Below are 17328 nucleotides of genomic sequence, written 5' to 3'. Positions count from 1 at the left end.
TCCCTGAGATCTTTGCTTTGGTTTCCTCCTCAGAGTGGTGTCCCCGACCTTATAAGTCAGATAAGGGCTTAGTGGCCACTGAGAAGAGGAACTATGGTCCCTTGGCACTGGGCACAGACATGGCCGGGTGGTACTGGATGAGTGTGCTGTGTCGAGGGACACAGAGCAGCATGGGGCAGTGGGGAGGCACCCAGAGCCAGGCTCAGTTTTCTCATCTGTGAAACGGGGATGGGAATCGCATGTCCCCAGAGAAATGACAGAATCCCCGCTCCATGAACAGAATCCCTGCTCTTAGAACTTCAGAACTGGCCTCTGTCCACACACAGACTTTATTGTTGGGCGGGGGGCAGAGGGGTCCTTGACACTGGTCCGGTGGACGCTCCTGGGACTCAGCCGTCACTGGGCAGGGCAGGCACGCTGGCCAGGGCAGGCAGCAGCCGTGTGTATATGTCAACCCCACGGAGGAACACGGCCTCATGCAACCGCTCATCGTGGTCGTGCAGCAGCACAGGCGTGCGGTTCATGGGTGAGAAGCCCAGCGCGGGGACCCCCACCTGCAGGGGGCAAGGAGAAGCCATCAGGAGGAAAGCCAGCATCCAGGACCGCCCACCCCCCTGCCCACCCACTGCAAGCCCCTCACCAAACGGAGGTAGCGGCTATCCGTGGCAGCAGGGAAGATCTCTGGCTCCAGCGTGAGGTTCCTGCGGAGGCAAGAGCCTGGTGAATGAGGAGGCAGGGAGGGGAGAGCGCAAGGGGAGCATGGAAAGGGTGAAGGAAGATGGAAGGGAGGTAGGAGGATAGAGGAAAGGGGAAGAGAAAGGCAGGCCAGTGTGCTCACATGTCCTTGCAGACCCCGCTAAATGCCGCCCACCAGGGGTCTGAATCATCAATAGATGTCATTCGGGACTCCGTCCACTTCTGGAAGGAGGGGAAGGATAGCAGGATCAAGACAGGGCCTGGACAGCTTGCCCTCTTCTTCACAGGCCTGTCCGTGCCTGGCATAGGCACCCATTCCCCCCACCCGCCACCCCAGCTTCCACCCACCTACCCAGATAGCCAGCTGGCCAGTCCAGCCGCAGGCCCTCTTTCAGTCCCTTACAGGCCACAGGTCTGGGACTTCGCCCTGCCCTTCATCTACTTACTTCCTGTCCAGCTTTCACATCCTAGGCCTCTTCCTCAAAATGGCTCTCCCAGACCTCTCAGACTGGCCAACTACTTGTTACAGGTTCTCAGAGTGCAGGGTCCCACCTTTTCCTGAACCAAGTGTGTTCATACTTATATAAAAGTAATACATTAATGTTTAATTCAGGTCTATTTGTCTCTTCATGCCGTAAGGACTATGAGGCCATGAACTGTGTCACTTTACTCCTACGGCATCCCCAGCACCCAACAGTGGCCTCCACAACGAACGCCTGTTGGTGAATCAAATGTGTCCCTCGTAGCTAAAGAAGCGCCCAGACGTATGCAGGCACGCTGAGCACCCACTGCCACGGTGGCACACGCCTGGCAAGCCCAGTCTCCCTGCTCCCACAGCTCCCGACCGTAGGTCCCGGCTGATACCTGAGCAAACTCGAAGGTGACCCCCTCACCAGCTGCCCGGCACCAGCCCTGCAGCTGCTCCTCGAAAGCCTGTGAGAAGGGAGACGAGCTGACCTCTCAGGCTCTCCCTGAGCCTCCAGCCTAGGACTGAGAAGCCGGCTCCCTGCTCCAAACCCAGGTGGAGCTGGCACCTTCAGGTCCACATCCGGTGCCACACGGAAGTCAAAGCTGGCGCTCAGAGTAGCAGGTACCACGTTATAGGCCACGCCGCCCTCTAGCTTGGTCAGGTTCACGGAGGTCACAGCTCCTGCCTTCAGTTGGGGGTTTGACCGCAGCCTGCGGTGGGGGGACGGGGCAGGGGCAGCAGGGGGAGCAACAGATAAAGAGCCTCCCTTCTCTCTTGCAGGGCCGGCCGCCCAGACCCCCATCCTCTTTCCCGGGCTGCCTCACCTCTGCCTCTCCTTCTCCCGGAAAGCCAGGATTGAGCTCACGACCTTGTGCTAGGAGAGTGCAAGGTGGGATCTGAGAGTGGCCCCAGGATAGAGCCCCGGGAATTCCCAAACTCCCTCCCTGTGTGCCACGCACCAGCTTCTCTGCTGCTGTGTCCTCGATGAAGCATGAGCTGTGGCCTGGCTTCCCGGTGCTCGAGATCCGCACCCCTGGGAGATGAGGGAGAAGGGGGTGTCTTCAGCATGGGAGGGGCTGGAAAAGTGATCAGCCTGGGGGTGGGCCCCAGTCTTCGCCTCATCCCAAGCTCCTCCGGCAGGGTGGTCTCCCTTAGAACGCACGGTGGAGAGCTGGTTTCTGCCCATGGGGGGCTACCCTCAGAAGCTCAGGAAGGAGAAGCCCGGGTAGGAAGGGGCTGGGAGGCAGAGGCTCTGGGTTCAAGGCCTACTCAGGCCCTGACCTGCTGCATGACTCTTGGTAGGCTGCCCCTTCTGGCCTAGCACCCCACCACACAGTGACACCCTCCCTCCAAGCCCATACTCACACCAGGGGCTCCGCTCACTGTAAAAGACAGTGAAGGCATCGGTGGGGTTGGCCAGGCCTGGGGAGGGAAAGGGGATTCAGAGGGTAGAGTGGCCCAGCCACTAGCAGCCTCCATATCCCCTACTCGCCGCTCAGGGGCCTGCCACCCTGCTCACCTTCATCCAGGGCGAAGCCAGCCTTCAGGGCCTGGAACTCGGGCCGCTGCACAAACAGCTCCATGCCTTGGTGACCTCCAACCTCCTCATCTGTAAAAGCAGCAGGGACATGAGATGAAGGACCTGCCCCTGCCACCACATCCTCCCCCTCCCTGAAAGTGTCCCTCCCCAAGCCACTCCTACCTGGCACAAAGGTCATGTGGATGGTTCTGGGGAAATGGTGGCCCTCAGCCTTCAGCCTCCTCACAGCCTCCAGGTACCTGAGGGGCAATGACAGGGTGTAAGCCAGGGCTGGGGGAGCCACCAGATGCTTGGGCAGGCAGGCTGGAGCCCTGGGCCCCTGCAGCCTGCTCTGCCACAGCCTGGCAGGGGACTCTGGGAAGTCTCTGTCCTTCACTCTCCCTATCCATGTAATGGTGATAATTCCTGTCCAAGATAAAGGGTCAAGATGTTCCTTGGCCTTGAGGCTCTCCAATGACACCCACCCCAGGCCCTGGGTCAATTCAGTGGGCCAGTAGGGACATTGTGGGGGACAGGAGATGGAGGACACTCACTGGATGCTGACACACTTCATGTCCTGGGCACCCCTGGCGTAGATGTAACCCTCAGCATCCTTGAAGGCCTCAAAGGGGTCATGACTCCAGTGCTCCTGGGGCAGAGAGGAGAAGAGGGACCCAAGCCCCAAATTTAGTCATTAAGCTACTCTGCTTAACTGTGGCCCTGCTCTAGAAGCCTACCCTAGGGTTGGGGTGACAAGTGCGGTGGTGAAGAGGGCTGAAGAGGGCAGCTGACTGCAATCCCTCATCTCTGCTCCCACCTCCACCCCCACCCTGGGCACAGAATGGACCACTGGGCAAAGGCTGCTTGAACGGAGTAGTGTCCTAAGAGATCGGGAGTCAGTTTCAGGACAAGCCCCCGAGGCTCCCTGGGGTCCAATGGGGGGTCTGCATCATCTTTGCGTACCCCAAGGCCTGCGCCGCTCCCCGCGCCCCACACACCTTAAAGACAGGCACCACATCGGTGTGGGAGTTGAGTAAGATGGAGGAGAGCCTGGGGTTGGTGCCTGGCCACGTCAGAATGGTCACCACATGGCCAGGTGCCACCTGGAGAGGACCAGGAGGTGAGGAGGTGCCCCGGGGCCACCTCCCCTCCCCATGCCGGGCCCCAGGCTCACCTCCACTTTCTGACAGCCCAGGCCCAGCTGGCGGGCTCTCTCCTCAAGGAAGGCCACGGCAGCGCCTGGGGACACGGAGAGTCTTGGGGCTACTTCTGCCTACCCACCCCTCCCACCGGCCCAGGCAGAGCTGGGGGTACATCCAGAGAGGAAAGCCGACCCTGGAAGGGGCTGCTGCCTCCTCAGTGCAATTCCACATTGCTCGAGGACACCTGCATTTCTGTCTCCAAGGAAGAATGTTCTCTCTGGCCAGTCAGTGACCCTTTGTGGAAGGTCAGGTAGAAAGTCCACAGTTAGAAACAGGAGTGATGGCTCTCTTCCTCAGGGATGGGAAAACTGGCGCAGAGGCATGAGATTCACCTGATGTCTCCCAGCTGGTAAATCAGGGCAGGGGTTTGCACCCATGTCCACCATTCCCAGCCACCAAGGTTGATTCCCTAAGGGCTGTGGTCTTTGTCCTGCCCCGGTAGGCTTCTGGAGCTTCTTCCTTGAGGCTGTCCGGTCTCCCCTCCCCTCCCCCTCCTCAAACCCCGGGGCAGTGAGGTGAAGTTGTTCCTTAACCAGCCACCAGAAGTAACTCTGGGTGCAACACAGCCTGGAGGGGCTGCTGAGCAGTCGGCTGGCCTGGGGAATGGCTAGAGGCGTGGAGGTGCCCGTTTGGTGGGAGTCTGGTGTAGAGCAGTCCCCGCCCCGGGACCCCACCGCAGGCCCTGGAACGGCCGCGTTCTCACCGTAGTCGGGCTTGGGCTGGACGGTGCGGATGCGCAGGTACTGGCGGAAGAGTGTCACGGACGGGTGCTCGCCCTCGCGACCTTCGCTGGCCATGGCGCTGCGCGTGGTGATCTAGGGGCAAAGCGAGTGGCTACCTACCCCTCCCAGCCGCTAGGGCCCAGTGGACTCCACCTACCCACGGCCCTTCCTCAGGGCGGTTCCCCGTACGTCCCACAGGGAGAAGACACCCCGTTTCGGAGCCCCCATTCTGTTTCGGGGGTTGGGCTGGCCGCTTTCAACACATTTCCGTACTGAATCGGCCAAAGAGCCCCAGGAAGTTCGTGCCTCTGTATGCCTAGTTTCCAGACGAGAAAGCTGAGGCTGAGAGGTTCAGAGACAGCTAGAGAGTAGCTGAGCCGGGCCTGAACCCTGACATTGACTCTCCCTACCCTCCTCAAAAAAATTCTCCCAACTGCCCGGATTTTATGCCATGTAACCCCAGATCCCTTTACCCCTCTCCGGGGTCCCACCTCGCTCTCCGCCGGTCTTGGGCCCGCGCTTGCCTCTCAGCTCCCGCCCGGAACTGTGGCCGGGGCTCAGGGTCCTGCGAGGTCGAGGGCTCAGAACCGCCCGGGTCCGCCCACCACGTGGCCGGACCGGATCGCGGGGCGGGGCGAGTTAGGGCCAGCCACCCATCGTCTCTGCGGCGGCGACGGCGAGGGAGTCTCCGCCCGCCCCAGGTTCCAGCCTCCTCTCGGGTTACGGGATCCCTCTCGGGCACCGCCCCCGCCGCCGCCTGCTCCGCCCCGGCGGCCGGCCCCGCCCCCGCCCCCGCCCCCTCAGGCCGCGCCCCGCAGGCCTGGGCTGCGAACTCCGGGTGGTCCCGCCTCCGGAGGGCTCTACCTCCTGCAACCTCCAGATGGGCGGGAAGAGAGGAGAGCAGACCCTTGACACGAGAGGCTGCGTCTGCCCCCTCGGGCGCCCTTCACTCTTGGGGTACAGCGCTGCAAAGTCCTGCCAGAGCTGGCCCCTGCCTGCTCCCGCACCCCCTCCCGCGAGTCTCTGACTTCTCCCCTTTCCGTGTCTCAGCTCCTCAGGGAGGTCCTCCCTGACCGCCTCAACCCCCCGTGTGGAGAGGTTATTGGTCAGTATCTGTCCCCTCAGACTGCAAGTTCTAGGAGGCTGGCTGGTCCATGTACCCACAGGATTCTGTCGCTGGCCGGGCACAGAGCGGTGTCAGAGCGGACGCCTGGACACGTGCCAGGAGCGGAGGATAAATGGGCAGAGGGGCACATGGTGACTTCGTGTGAGATCGTGCAAATGTGCCGCTGTGGGAGCTAATCCAACAGCGTGTATCAGCGTGTATGACCGCGTGTGTGACAATACGAGTGTGAGATGGTGGCCGGGTGTGGCAGCGTCTGCGTGACAGAGGATGACACAGTGAAGGTCACCGTGAGGCTGTATGACCGTGTCAGAGGGGGGGATGGCACAAAAGCACACATGTGGCATACTCTTGGCTGACCCTGTGCCAGGCTCCCTGGCTCTCTCGCGGCCACCGGAGAGGGGGGATAAAGAGGCACAGGTGTCCCACTGGCCACCCCCAGGCTGCACACGGTTGTAGCTGCCCACTTGTGTGCCTGGTTGCGCTTTGTACTCTTGGCCAGTTCTGGCCCCCGCTACAGGGGCTGAGTCGGCGTGGGGAGAGGCAGAGCTGAAAACTTCAACCTCTGTGCCCAGAGGAGGCAGGCTGGGGGGGGGGAGGGGAGGGGAGGGGAAGGGGGGGGTCCGTCCAACCCTCCTGGGGTTTAAGTCTGATCTGCTTGCTGACCCACACATACCCAGGGGCAAGCAGGCTTGACATTTCAGCACCAATGCTATGTTAATTGTTAAATCACATAACCACTTCCGTCCCTACACATCCTGATCCCTTAGGCCATAGGTCCTGCATTCCTGACTCACTGGCTCAACTGCCAGACCCTGGATTTCCCACCAACCCCAGGGATCACACAGCAGTAGTAACACCTGCTCGCTCTGACCCCCCTCAAGCCCTGTGAGGCCAAGCGCTCCATTTACCCAGACTGAGTCAATTCTAAAACCACGTTTTGAGCCAGGTATTACCATCATGCCCATTTTACAGGTGAGGAAACTGAGCCACAGAGTGGTGAGGGCAGCCAGCTAGGAAGTAGACCATCCCAGGCTGCTGAAGCCTCCCTCCAGCTCTCAGCCCCAAAGCAGCCCCGGACTTGCCTCTCACTCCCACCCCACCTGCTGCAATGCCAGGAAACAGGACCTGACACTCCCCGAGCATGACAAAAATGTGTTTCTTTATTGTGCCTGTGAGATGAAATGAGAGGTCCCGACTGGGCCTGGCCCTCTGGCCTCCACCCTCCAATCCCAGGGGCTGCCTCCCTGGTGGGGCGCTGGTCCAGACTCTCCAAGCTCAGGCCAGGCCTGGCGCCTGGTCAGTGGGTGAACTCAAGGCAGGTGGTCAAGGAAGGCGAGGAGGACAAGGTGGAAGTCTTGCGGCTTGTGGAGGTAGCAGGCGTGGCCTGCATCTCGCAGCTTCACCACAGAGTGGTTGGGCAGGTGGCGGAGCTGCCGCAGCGACTCCCGGGCCAGGATACGGTCCAGCTCCCCATACAGGATGAGAGTCGGGGTCTGCAGGGCAAGGCAAGGGGCTGTGATCCTGGGGTCTGACGGGGACTGACCCTCTAGCTACCTCCGTAGGGAATCTTTCCCAAACACCCCATCTCTTTCTATCCAGATGAGGCCATGTGTCCTCCAAGTGAGACCTGAGTCCTTTCCCCCCATGACTCGAGCCAGGGATAGGAAGCCGGACCTTTGGAAACCCTCCTTCCAGTACCTTCACGGCCCAGAATTGTTCCTGGGTGTAGTTCTGGGTGGAGGCGGGTGCAATGGGCACAAATCCACGCAGCTGGTGGTGGCCTCGGATCAAGAAGGGCAGGGCGTAGTGGCCACTCAGAGAGGGGCTCACCAATACAGCATTGTGCACCTCCAGGTCTCGCAGCACTCGCTCCAGCAGCTCCGCCCGCCCTGCCTCTGTGCTTGCCTCCTTGGAAGGTGCCGAGTTCCCAAAACCTGGGAACAGCAGGAGGCACCAGCTGAGGGAGGCTGGAAAGGAACCCAGGACTTCCTGACCACCACAGTGGGGGAAATGGCAGAGGCACATGGCAGCGCTACCCCCAAACTTCCCAGAAGCTGTTTTTTGTAATGGGATAGGTCTGCTAGAAAAGCATCTTTCAAAACTAAAAAGATTGACAATATGCAGTGTTGGGGAAGATGTGGGGAAATGGGCACTTTCATCCATGACTGATGGGAGTATAAATCCATGTGGCATTTTTGGAGGGTAAGGTAATATTTGTCAACATTTAAAAAATGTGCATCCTTTGACCCATCAATTATCCTTGGTAGCTACCCTACAGAAATTATTGCCTCCATGCTCAAAGAAACATGTCCAAGGTTGCTTCAGCTTCATGCCTCAAGCATTTCCACAGATGCTGAAAACTCAACTTACATATCCATCAGTGAAGGTATGGGCAGATCAAACCTGTCCATCCTTCTGACAGCACACAGTACAGACAGGGAGATTCATATTGACTGGCCCGCTCTATGAGATGGGGTATAGGGGGAGAAAAACCAAGCTGCAGAGAGATCTGCTAAGCAGACGGGACACCAGTCATGTTTCTAACCTCACCACACAATCCTGCGTATTGTCTGTCTTTCTATATATGGAAATGCCCCGAGGGGGTCGGGCACCCCCAAACTGCTGGGAGAGAAATGCGGCATGGGTCTCTGAGGGCGTCACTCTTGCTTGATTTTTAAAGACAAGAATGATAGCATAAATCATTTGCATAGCTACAAAACCGAAAAGCTACCTAGTTTGTCATAAAATGTCCAGTGAGATCTCTCCGTGCAAGCACTTGTGAAGTGAGTCACGTTTCTATTTGCTCTGTGACATGCAACAGTCCACATTCTAGTTTTCAAGGCAGAAAATAAAGACACAGACCTTTTAGTATTGCCATCTTGTGTTGCGACCTACCACGGCTTGTCCAGACATTGCGGTCCGATCCCCACCCCCCAACCCAGCCATACCTTAAGGGTTTTCTACCCCTCCAAGTCCTTCCCTGGGAAGCTGCCCCTTGTACCTGCTGGATGTTGCCTCCCTAGACCCCGGAGTGGGGGCTCTCACCTGGGAGGTCAAGGGCCACGGCCCGGTAGCCCCTCTGCGCCAGCAGCTGCAGTGTGCCCAGCTGCTCCCACGTGTGGGAGTTAAAGGCCTTTCCGTGGAGTAGCACCACCTCCACCCTGTGGGCACACAGGGGAGTGTGTGTCCTCGGGGTCTGGAAGGGGGCCGCCATTCTTTCTTTCTGGGCTTCTCCCACTGCCCTCCCAGGCCCTGAGCACCCTGAGTTGAGCTGGGGTCCCACACAGGGACTCCCCTTGGACCTAGGCCTTCCACTACGCCCTGAGGTCAGCACCCACCTGCGTGCCCGGTGGAGCGGCAGCACCTCGCGGTAAAAGATGGGGGAGTTGCCAGGGGTGAGACCAGCCAGGACTGTGACATTGGGGCCTCCCCAGAGCCAGGAGGTCTGCTCAGGGGGGCCTGGCAGCCCCACGTACAGTAGCAGCATGAGCAGCAGGCCCAGGCCCAGCAGGGCTACCTGGGACCGGCTCATGGAGGTCTGTACCACAGTCTGGAGGAGAGGAGAGGAAGAAGAGGCTGGGGCTGTGTCCCCACCAGGTCCCCTGGACCCCATCCCCAAACCCCACCCCCAGAAGCCCCCAGCAGAGGAACAGCTCAGCCCTTGCCCTTTCTCCTGCTCTGAGCAGGGGTCTGAGGGTTCACATCCACTGCTCCACGCATGCTGGGGTGGGGGCTCAGATACCCTGCAGCCTGAGAAGGAGCGTCTGAGATGTCCCTGGAGACACAGCATGCTCATCATTGTGCCAGCTAAAACCACTTCCGTTCATCAGGTGCTTATGAGAGCCAGACCCTGTGTTTGGCCCTTCACATACGAGGGCTCACGAATCCACACAGGAACACTGGGGAGCAGATATGAATATAGTTCTCTTGCAGATGAGGAAATAGGCTCAGAGAGGTAAATTCTTTTGCCCAAAATGCAGAATAGCAAGTAAAGGAACTGGGATTTGAACCCAGAGCTGGGCTGCTAACCACCAGGCTACGCTGAGCTTGCCAAGGAAGAAACCATGGGGCTGGGAGGTGAGGGACGAACCAGAGCCTTGCTGGTGGACAGAGTAGTGAGAAGCATCAAAAGTGAAAGACTATGTATAAAGCCCCATCCCACTGACAGCATGTTTGGAAATGGTTCTTCTTTTTTAATCACATTGCATGTAATAGTGCTTAAATCAGAATGTGTTTTCCAATTGATGGAAATAGTCAATGCTCTATCTCAGCTGATATTAAGCGGGAGGAGGGCTCGTGGAGAGTATCCGGGATGGAGAAAGGCTGAGGGGAATGAATGGGGCCAGGGAGGGGCATGGTATACCTAGAAATGGAGGCTGGAGAGATGAATGCTCCCCCCACCCCCTCAGCTTCATGACCTGCTTCACGGACTCCTGCAGTCTGGGTCCTTTGCCTGTCCAGACAACAGACATCAGGACCCAGGACCCAGTTAGCCCTGGCTTGGAGACTCTGCTTTGCCACTTCCTGGCTGTGTGTCTTCAGCTTGTCAGTAAAATGCGGGAAAGGATCACTTTGCATCAGCCCTCTCAAGTTTCCTGTGATATTTCAGGAATACTGTGGACTTGACCCAGGGCTGTCCTGTGATCATTTCTTGGGCCTCGAATGAGTACACCTGCCTTATTCTCAGATTCCAGTAAACACATCTTTATGGAGTGCCAACTGGGTGCTGGCCCAGCTGGAAACCCATATTGGGCACCATCCTCCTCTCCTGGGAGCTTTAGGGGATGTTTCCCAAGCCCCCACCCCCAGGCTCCCAGTCCTGGGGTGGGTGGGCGGTGGCAGCCCCTCTGATGCTGATGGAGAGCCAGGAGCTGAAGGGAGGAAGAGGCCGCTCTTCTCTTCCTTCTGACCACGAACAGCAACCTCCCACTGGGCATGAGCCTAGGCTCCCAACAGTGGCAGAATCCCTGCGGACCTCTTCCTTGTGGGGAGCCTGCTGCAAGGGAGAGGCGGGACTTTGGCCGTTGCCTTGGCAACCTAGGCAGCTGGTGCACTAGACCATGGTGGTGGGCAGCAAGCCAGCAACCCGGCATTCGCTACAGATACGAGAAAAGGCGTGCGGTCAGGGAAGCTGTACCCAACTTAGGTCCTTGGCATACGTGTGGACAATGACACACAGGTGTACACACGTGCACACAAACATCGCGTCTCGTCCCCACATACTTTTCTTTTGCACAAGCTATTCCTGGCACGGCGGGTACAGGCAGCCCTGCTTGGCCTGTGAGCAATGGATCCCTTGAAATGCGTACCCTCAAAATCAGGCACACAGTCAGCCATCAGGAAGGCAGACGGACAGACACATACACGCTTTCAAAATCATGCTGACCCTCAAATTTCCAGCACACAGTCATATACACAATCCTAAAACACACACGTACAGGCAAACAGACACACATAGCCTCAGAAATACACACGCACAGGTAGATACACACCCTCAAAATCACATGTACACAGAAACGCACATAGCATACAGACACAAGCGTACAGACAGACCGACACCCCCCCCCAACGTAGGCGCGTAGAAACAGACAGACACCACATCGACACACATCCAGATCCCGCAGAACGCACGCAAACGCCTGAGCGCACACACAACACACCAACACATGCACACTCGCGCCTGCCACTCCCGCAGGACTCTGCCCCAGGGCTCCGGGGGCAAGGGGCGGAGCCAGGATGGCCCGCCCCCGGGCACCCTGCAGTCTTCACTCCCCGGGGACACTCACCGGGCCGACCGGGATGACCGGGCCGGACACCCCAGGGCGGGCCCCGCCCACGCGGAACCAGCAGCCAAACAGCGCCGCGACCATTGCGCTGCCTCCGCCGCTCTGCAGGCTGCTGCGGGGACCAGGCGGCGGGGCGCGCAGCCAAGGAGGCGCGCTTGCGCAGTCCGCAGTCGCAGGCCCCGCGCCTCCTAAACCCACGCAGGGGGGACTCCAGGCGGCGCCCGAAAGCACGTAGGCCCGGCCCACTATCCAGATTTTCCGGATTGTTCTCAGCCCGAGGGCCAGGGGAGAGCCACCGGCTTCTCCTCACCAGACCATCTCTACGGTGGGTCAGTCCCTCGTCTGTACAGAGGGTTAAGGATAAGGATTGTCTTAAGGACCACAAAAGATGGGTCAAGCCTTAGCACAGTGTCTGGAGAGGAGGCGTCGCTGTTTAATGTCGGATATTATTGTCACTCGGCAACTCCAGGTCTCAGTCCAACCGCTTCCCCAACCCCTACAAATACACAGGCGCACACACTCGGTCACAGCCCAGGGTGGCCTGTGCCTCTTTCACTGCTCTTTATGGCACCTAGCCTGGTCGGCGATGTGTGGCCAAGGCCAGGCGTGGCAGCCAGGCCGGGTACAGGAAGGCAGCGCAGGGCACGCAGGACTCACTCCGTTATAGACACCCTGCCAAATAGGCAACATCACACCCATTCTACAGGCCAGGAAATAGGCTCGGAGATGCTGTGAAAACGGTCGAGGTCACCTGGCTGGACTTGGGCAGAACCTCGCACTCAAAGCTGTCTGGCTTCACTGCGTGCCTGCGCACAACCCTGGGCCTGGGCAGGGTCGGGAGGAGGAGGGAGCAGCAGGGATGAGACCCTACGAGCCCTTCTCCGCAAGCCGCATCATGTGCATCTGGGGCAGGCTGCTGCGGCCGCACCCAGCCGGGTGCTTGGAGCACATGGGGCCGAGGGGCTTGGGGAAACCGAGGCCGCTGTGACAAGAAAGATCTAGGGGCAGCGACCGGCCCTGCGACGGCTTGTGGCCACAAGAGGGCGTCCCGTAGCACGGCCTGGTCTCCGCCCTCGGCCGGGCCACTTCCCCGCTTCCCTGCCCCGGCCCCAGTCGCCGCCAGCACTCGCCTGTCTCTTATCTGCGCAAGCCTACGCAGCTCCCCAGGTACCGGCCCTGCGCCCCCAGACCCTCTCGTCTTCTGTCCAGTGAGATCCCACCCCCACCCAGCCCAAGTTCCTCCCCTTCCCATCTCGGCTCCCCAGGTCCCCTCCTCGGATCTGGCCCCCCCCCCGCCCCCACTTTCCGTGTGCGCCTTACCGGGCCCAGCGAGCCAGAACCGAAGTCGGCGGAGGGGACCGAGCGAGCCGCCGCGGCGCCGATGACCGTGCGTTAGAGCGTTGGGGCCCAGCGGGCAGCGCGCTGGGTACTCCGCATTCCTTGCGGGCCGGAACTCCAAAGCCTTTCCCAGCTCTGCGTTCCGGCTTCCGCCTCCGGAAAATGGGTTTTTAACTCCAACCCCGACCCCCTCCGGCCTGCGGGGCCAACCTACAAACTGTAACAGTGCCTTGAAGAGAACGAGGTCGATAAGCAAAAGAGCTGCTTACTGTCGACTGAGCACTTATTATGCTCACTATGTGCTAGGAGCGGTGTCCAGCGTGGTACGTGCGTGAGCTCATTTAATCCCATCCACCACCTAGGAGCTGAGTACTATTGTATTATCCCCATTTGTAGAAAAGAAGAATTAACAGTGAGGACAATAATCATAATGGGAGCTGCATGTATTGAGTTCTAAGGGCAGGCACCCTCACTTGTCAATTCTTTTTTTTTTTTTAACTCATTAATTCTTAAGGTAGGTTTTATTGCCCCTTATTCCAGAAGAGGAAACTGAGGCCCAATGCCACACAGTTGAGTGGCAGAGGCATAAATAACACCTCTGCCTTCCTCATCTGAAAGCACGTGGAGAGTTCTGGTAGCCTCCTGGAGGCCTCCTTGCTGCTCCCGGAGGGACCCCTGCCCTCTCTGTGGCAGCCTCTCCATCCCATCTGGGCAGGGGGTTCTGTGGCTCCTTATCAGTCTGGCCTTGAACCACAGGTGCTTCACCAGTACAGCGGCAGGGATGGCAGGAGTGGAGCTTCACGAGGGCACCATCCAGGTGCAGGGCCAGACCCTCTTCTTCCGAGAGGCTCGGCCAGGCGGTGGGCAGGCTGCCTGCTTCTCAGTTCTGCTGTTGCATGGCATCCGCTTCTCCTCCGAGACCTGGCAGAACCTGGGCACGCTGCACAGGCTGGCTCAGGCTGGCTACCGGGCTGTGGCCGTGGACCTGCCAGGTACTTCCGGCGCAGGCTTCTGGACCGGGGTTGTGGGGGCCTCACTGGGGGACTGGGCACTGGGGCACTGGGAGGACCTAGCCAGGCTAGGCCCCCCCAAGCTTGACAGGGTGCAGTGCCCTTGGCAAGGGCCTTCCAGTTTCTCTGGTCTCGATCTGGTTGTGGTCTGGACACCGTCCAGCTGCTTCTAACCAGGCTGCCCAGGGCAGTGTCTCAGCGCCTCTGAGCCTCTGTTTCCTCATCTGTGATGGGAGGTACAGATTTCGGGGGTTGGCTCTAGTGAGAATGGACTGATATTACGTGCACATGTGGCCGGTACCCAACACCTAAGACTCGGTGCTCAGCCAAGGGGAATTAAAATCTTTTGACAGAGCCATAACCATAGGCTCTGCGGGAAGCCCGAGGAGTGAGACTGAGTCTCCTGACACATGTGGGGGCGGGGCAGGGCCTGGTGGGTGGCTGAGCCCTCAGGCATGATCCCAGGTACAAAGCCCTGAACTGGGTTCTGGAATAGGGGAGGGGCAGCCCCAGCCCACGGAGCCAAGTTTGACCCTGTAACTGACCTGCTACCCCTCCCAGGCCGTGGCTGACATGGTTTCAGTGCCCAAGTGTGGGCCTCCAGGCCCAGATGGGATTGGTTCGGACAGTGGGTTGGACTGATCTTCCAGGTGAAGGTCTTGATCTTTTGGGGGAAGGTGGGGCCTGACTAATTGGAGGGGAGGTACATGTGCAGAGCCAGCTCCTCGGCCACTGTCCACCTTGCCAGCCCTGGAACAGGTGCCTCTTAAGCAGTTAATTCACTTCATTTTCACCACAATCTGAAATGGCAGATACTTTTTTGTCTCATTTAACAGATGGGGAAACTGAGCAGCTGAGAGAGGGGTGAGGAGACTTTCCTAAGGTCGTGCAGATAGTTAAGTGGAAAATTGAGACTTGGCCCCAGCTGTGTTGGACTTCAGAGCCTGATCCTTTCCAGGACACTCTACGGCTGGGAGAGATGGGCACAGACATAGAGGGAAATGCCTCATGCTTGCCAAAGATATGACAGATCTAGGCTGCTGTAGGAATAAACTTAGGCACGCTGTGTGCTGCTGGAACCTGGCACAGAGAGATTGAGCTAGGAGGGCTTCCTGGAGGAAGGGACTGTCTCTTCCATTTTCCCACTCAGTGCCCTTGTCTTTCTCACACCTGAATCCCTGCAGGCCTGGGGCGCTCCAAGGAAGCAGCAGCCCCTGCCCCTATTGGGGAGCTGGTCCCCAGCAGCTTCCTGGCAGCTGTGGTGGATGCGTTGGACCTGGGCTCTCCAGTTGTGATCAGCCCATCGTTGAGTGGCATGTACTCCCTGCCCTTCCTCACGGCCCCTGGCTCCCAGCTCCGGGGCTATGTGCCAGTGGCCCCCATCTGCACGGACAAGCTCAGCGCTGCGGACTATGCCAGTGTGAAGGTATCCCTGTGTGGGAGGCTGAGATGCCCCTGCCACGAGCAAGAAAGCGTCCATCCTGGGGCCTTTCCTCAACTCAGGGCAGGGTAACCAAGGGGTGGCTTCTGGGGGGAGCTAAACTACCAAACGCTGCCCTGTTGGTTTACTTAGCAGCAGATTACTGTGCCTTGGCCCGCGCTAAACCATGTGCTGGGGCAGACAAAAATCCATGCCTCTGTCCCTCAGGAGCTGGGGCCTCTTCGATCACCCACTGGGCCAGCTTGTCTCTCCCCCTCATTTGGGGTGGCCCCAGGGAGAGACTGAAGTGGTGGTGGGGCTAGACCTGACCTCTAGGAGGTTGGGGCTGGTGTGGCAGATCCCTGTTTACTGTTTCCCTTTTGTTTCTCTAGACCTCAACTCTTATAGTATATGGAGACCAGGACTCCATGGGTCTGACCAGCTTTGAGCACCTGAAGCAGCTGCCCAACCACCGGGTGTTGGTCATGGAGGGGGCAGGGCACCCCTGCTACCTTGACAAACCTGAGGAGTGGCACACAGGGCTGTTGGATTTCCTGCAGGGGCTAGCATGAGACCCAGCCCTGCTGATGGGGTGGCTGCTGGCCTGCCTTGGGCTCTCTCTGTCTCCTTCCTCCCTCCATGGGTTCCTGCTCATCATGTACATGCAACAGGTGTGTCTCTGTCTATCTGGGTTCTTGTCTCTGGGGTCTGTCTTTTCCTCTTCCTCTTTCTCTTGCAGTGACAGACTAAGGAGGTGAAATCAAGAGGAAAAACCTCAGGAAGCAAGAGACGTAATCTGGTGGAGGGTAATCCATTAGATGAGCTTCTCCTATAAGCTTTCCTGTTCGCTCGCACCCCTTACTCTGCTCTGTGCAGCCTCCCCAGCCTGCCTCCAGCCTTTTCCTTCAGCTGCCCTCCAAGGCACTCACACCTCCTACTCCTGCTTCTTAGACCACAGATACATCCATGCCCACACGCATGCTTACACATTTAGAGCCATCCATGTTCCCAGATGTGACCCTTCACTTGGGAGCAACCACACAGGTACGGGCAACTCTGGACTGACATGCACAGTCACCTACAGCTTTGCATTGCATGCATTCACACACATGCATTCTTGCGCTCTCACACAAGCATTCACATGGGCACATGCACCCTCCCAACCATGCAGAACCCCACTGTCCAGGGAGGTGGGGACCCTAGGGGCCAGCCCTTGCAGGAGGCCCTCTGCCAGGTTTAGGAGTGGCCAGCCCTGAACTCCATTCACCCACAGGTTGCAGCTGGCCCCAGACCAGAATTGCCACCCAAAAGGTGAGGGCCACCCTTTGGAACCTCCGATCTCCCTGCTTTTCCCCCTCTTTCTGCGTGCTCCACACCTCCCCAGGTTATTAGGCCTGGATCTGCTCAGCCAAGCTTGTTTCCTGTTCTGAGGTTTGGGGGTTGGGGAGACAGAGACTGGAGAGTGGAGGTCGGTGAAATAAAGTGATGCAATTAGACCCCGCAGGCTCTCACTGTCTCTGGAGCGCCGCCCCTCCCCCCGCCCCCTGGGGACCGGCACTGTGGGCCCTTCCCCCACCCTGGCGGGACCAGATGGTCCCCCTGCCCTTTGTCCACCCGGCCAGATGGAGGGGAAGGGAGATTGGATTCCCCTCCCCACCCACACACACACACCCAGGTGCCAAGAGACTCAGCTGTGGGGGGAGGTGGAGGTCAGTGGGACCAGGCTGAGCCGATTACGGGGCGGGGGGGGGGAGGGGGGGGGGGAAGATCAGCCCCCCAGGGGGTACGGTGGGGGAAGGAGAGGGCTTGGGGACCGTCCAACTCCTCCCATTCTCTAGCAGAGTACACAACTGCGCCGCGGCCCTTGCGACCCTAGCCCCAAAAAGGCATTCTGGGGGTAGCTTTGGGGGGAATGGCGGGGCGGGGTGCACGGGATCACACCGCTCTCAGGCCCCTCCTCCAGCCGGTCCGGTAACCTGTCCGGGGCGGACAAGGGCCGGGCCTCGCGGAAGCTGTGGGTGGCTGAGGGGCGTGGGTCTT

General features: G+C 59.1%; 3 protein-coding genes across 6 annotated transcripts; 1 reads left to right on the top strand and 2 right to left on the bottom strand.

Moving 5' to 3' along the window:
* Positions 1–209: 209 nt before the first annotated feature.
* On the bottom strand, positions 210–12930 carry LOC116636605 (aminoacylase-1). Of its 2 annotated transcripts, none has more exons than XM_032411387.1 (15): positions 12841–12930; positions 4590–4701; positions 3859–3923; positions 3683–3787; positions 3239–3333; positions 2868–2944; positions 2685–2774; positions 2531–2587; positions 2125–2198; positions 1990–2039; positions 1731–1875; positions 1561–1629; positions 839–918; positions 641–701; positions 210–554 (listed from the first exon to the last, which is right to left on the bottom strand). In XM_032411387.1, the coding sequence occupies exons 2-15, from the start codon at positions 4681–4683 to the stop codon at positions 390–392; spliced, it is 1227 nt and encodes a 408-aa protein (XP_032267278.1). In that variant the 5' UTR covers positions 4684–4701; positions 12841–12930; the 3' UTR covers positions 210–389. The 2 variants fall into 2 exon arrangements, with proteins under 2 accessions (XP_032267278.1, XP_032267277.1); XM_032411386.1 differs by lacking the exon at positions 12841–12930 and adding an exon at positions 5100–5326.
* ABHD14A (abhydrolase domain containing 14A) lies at positions 6442–11700 on the bottom strand. 2 transcript variants are annotated; one of them, XM_032411392.1, is made up of 6 exons: positions 11521–11610; positions 9477–9633; positions 9073–9284; positions 8780–8895; positions 7433–7668; positions 6442–7227 (listed from the first exon to the last, which is right to left on the bottom strand). In XM_032411392.1, exons 2-6 carry the CDS (start codon positions 9531–9533, stop codon positions 7045–7047), a joined length of 804 nt encoding a protein of 267 aa, XP_032267283.1. In that variant the 5' UTR covers positions 9534–9633; positions 11521–11610; the 3' UTR covers positions 6442–7044. The 2 variants fall into 2 exon arrangements, with proteins under 2 accessions (XP_032267283.1, XP_032267282.1); XM_032411391.1 differs by lacking the exon at positions 9477–9633 and having other exon boundaries at positions 6446–7227; positions 11521–11700.
* On the top strand, positions 11771–16783 carry ABHD14B (abhydrolase domain containing 14B). 2 transcript variants are annotated; one of them, XM_032411393.1, is made up of 5 exons: positions 11771–11845; positions 12227–12687; positions 13615–13850; positions 15053–15294; positions 15681–16783. In XM_032411393.1, the coding sequence occupies exons 3-5, from the start codon at positions 13640–13642 to the stop codon at positions 15858–15860; spliced, it is 633 nt and encodes a 210-aa protein (XP_032267284.1). In that variant the 5' UTR covers positions 11771–11845; positions 12227–12687; positions 13615–13639; the 3' UTR covers positions 15861–16783. The 2 variants fall into 2 exon arrangements, with proteins under 2 accessions (XP_032267284.1, XP_032267285.1); XM_032411394.1 differs by lacking the exons at positions 11771–11845; positions 12227–12687 and adding an exon at positions 13097–13181.
* The last annotated feature ends 545 nt before the right edge of the window (positions 16784–17328 follow it).

The sequence above is a fragment of the Phoca vitulina genome, unplaced genomic scaffold (assembly GCF_004348235.1).
Source record: "Phoca vitulina isolate PV1807 unplaced genomic scaffold, GSC_HSeal_1.0 scaffold13, whole genome shotgun sequence".
Taxonomy (NCBI): domain Eukaryota; kingdom Metazoa; phylum Chordata; class Mammalia; order Carnivora; family Phocidae; genus Phoca; species Phoca vitulina.
Note: the sequence above shows the minus strand (reverse complement) of the source record. Positions and strands in the feature narration are given on the sequence as shown.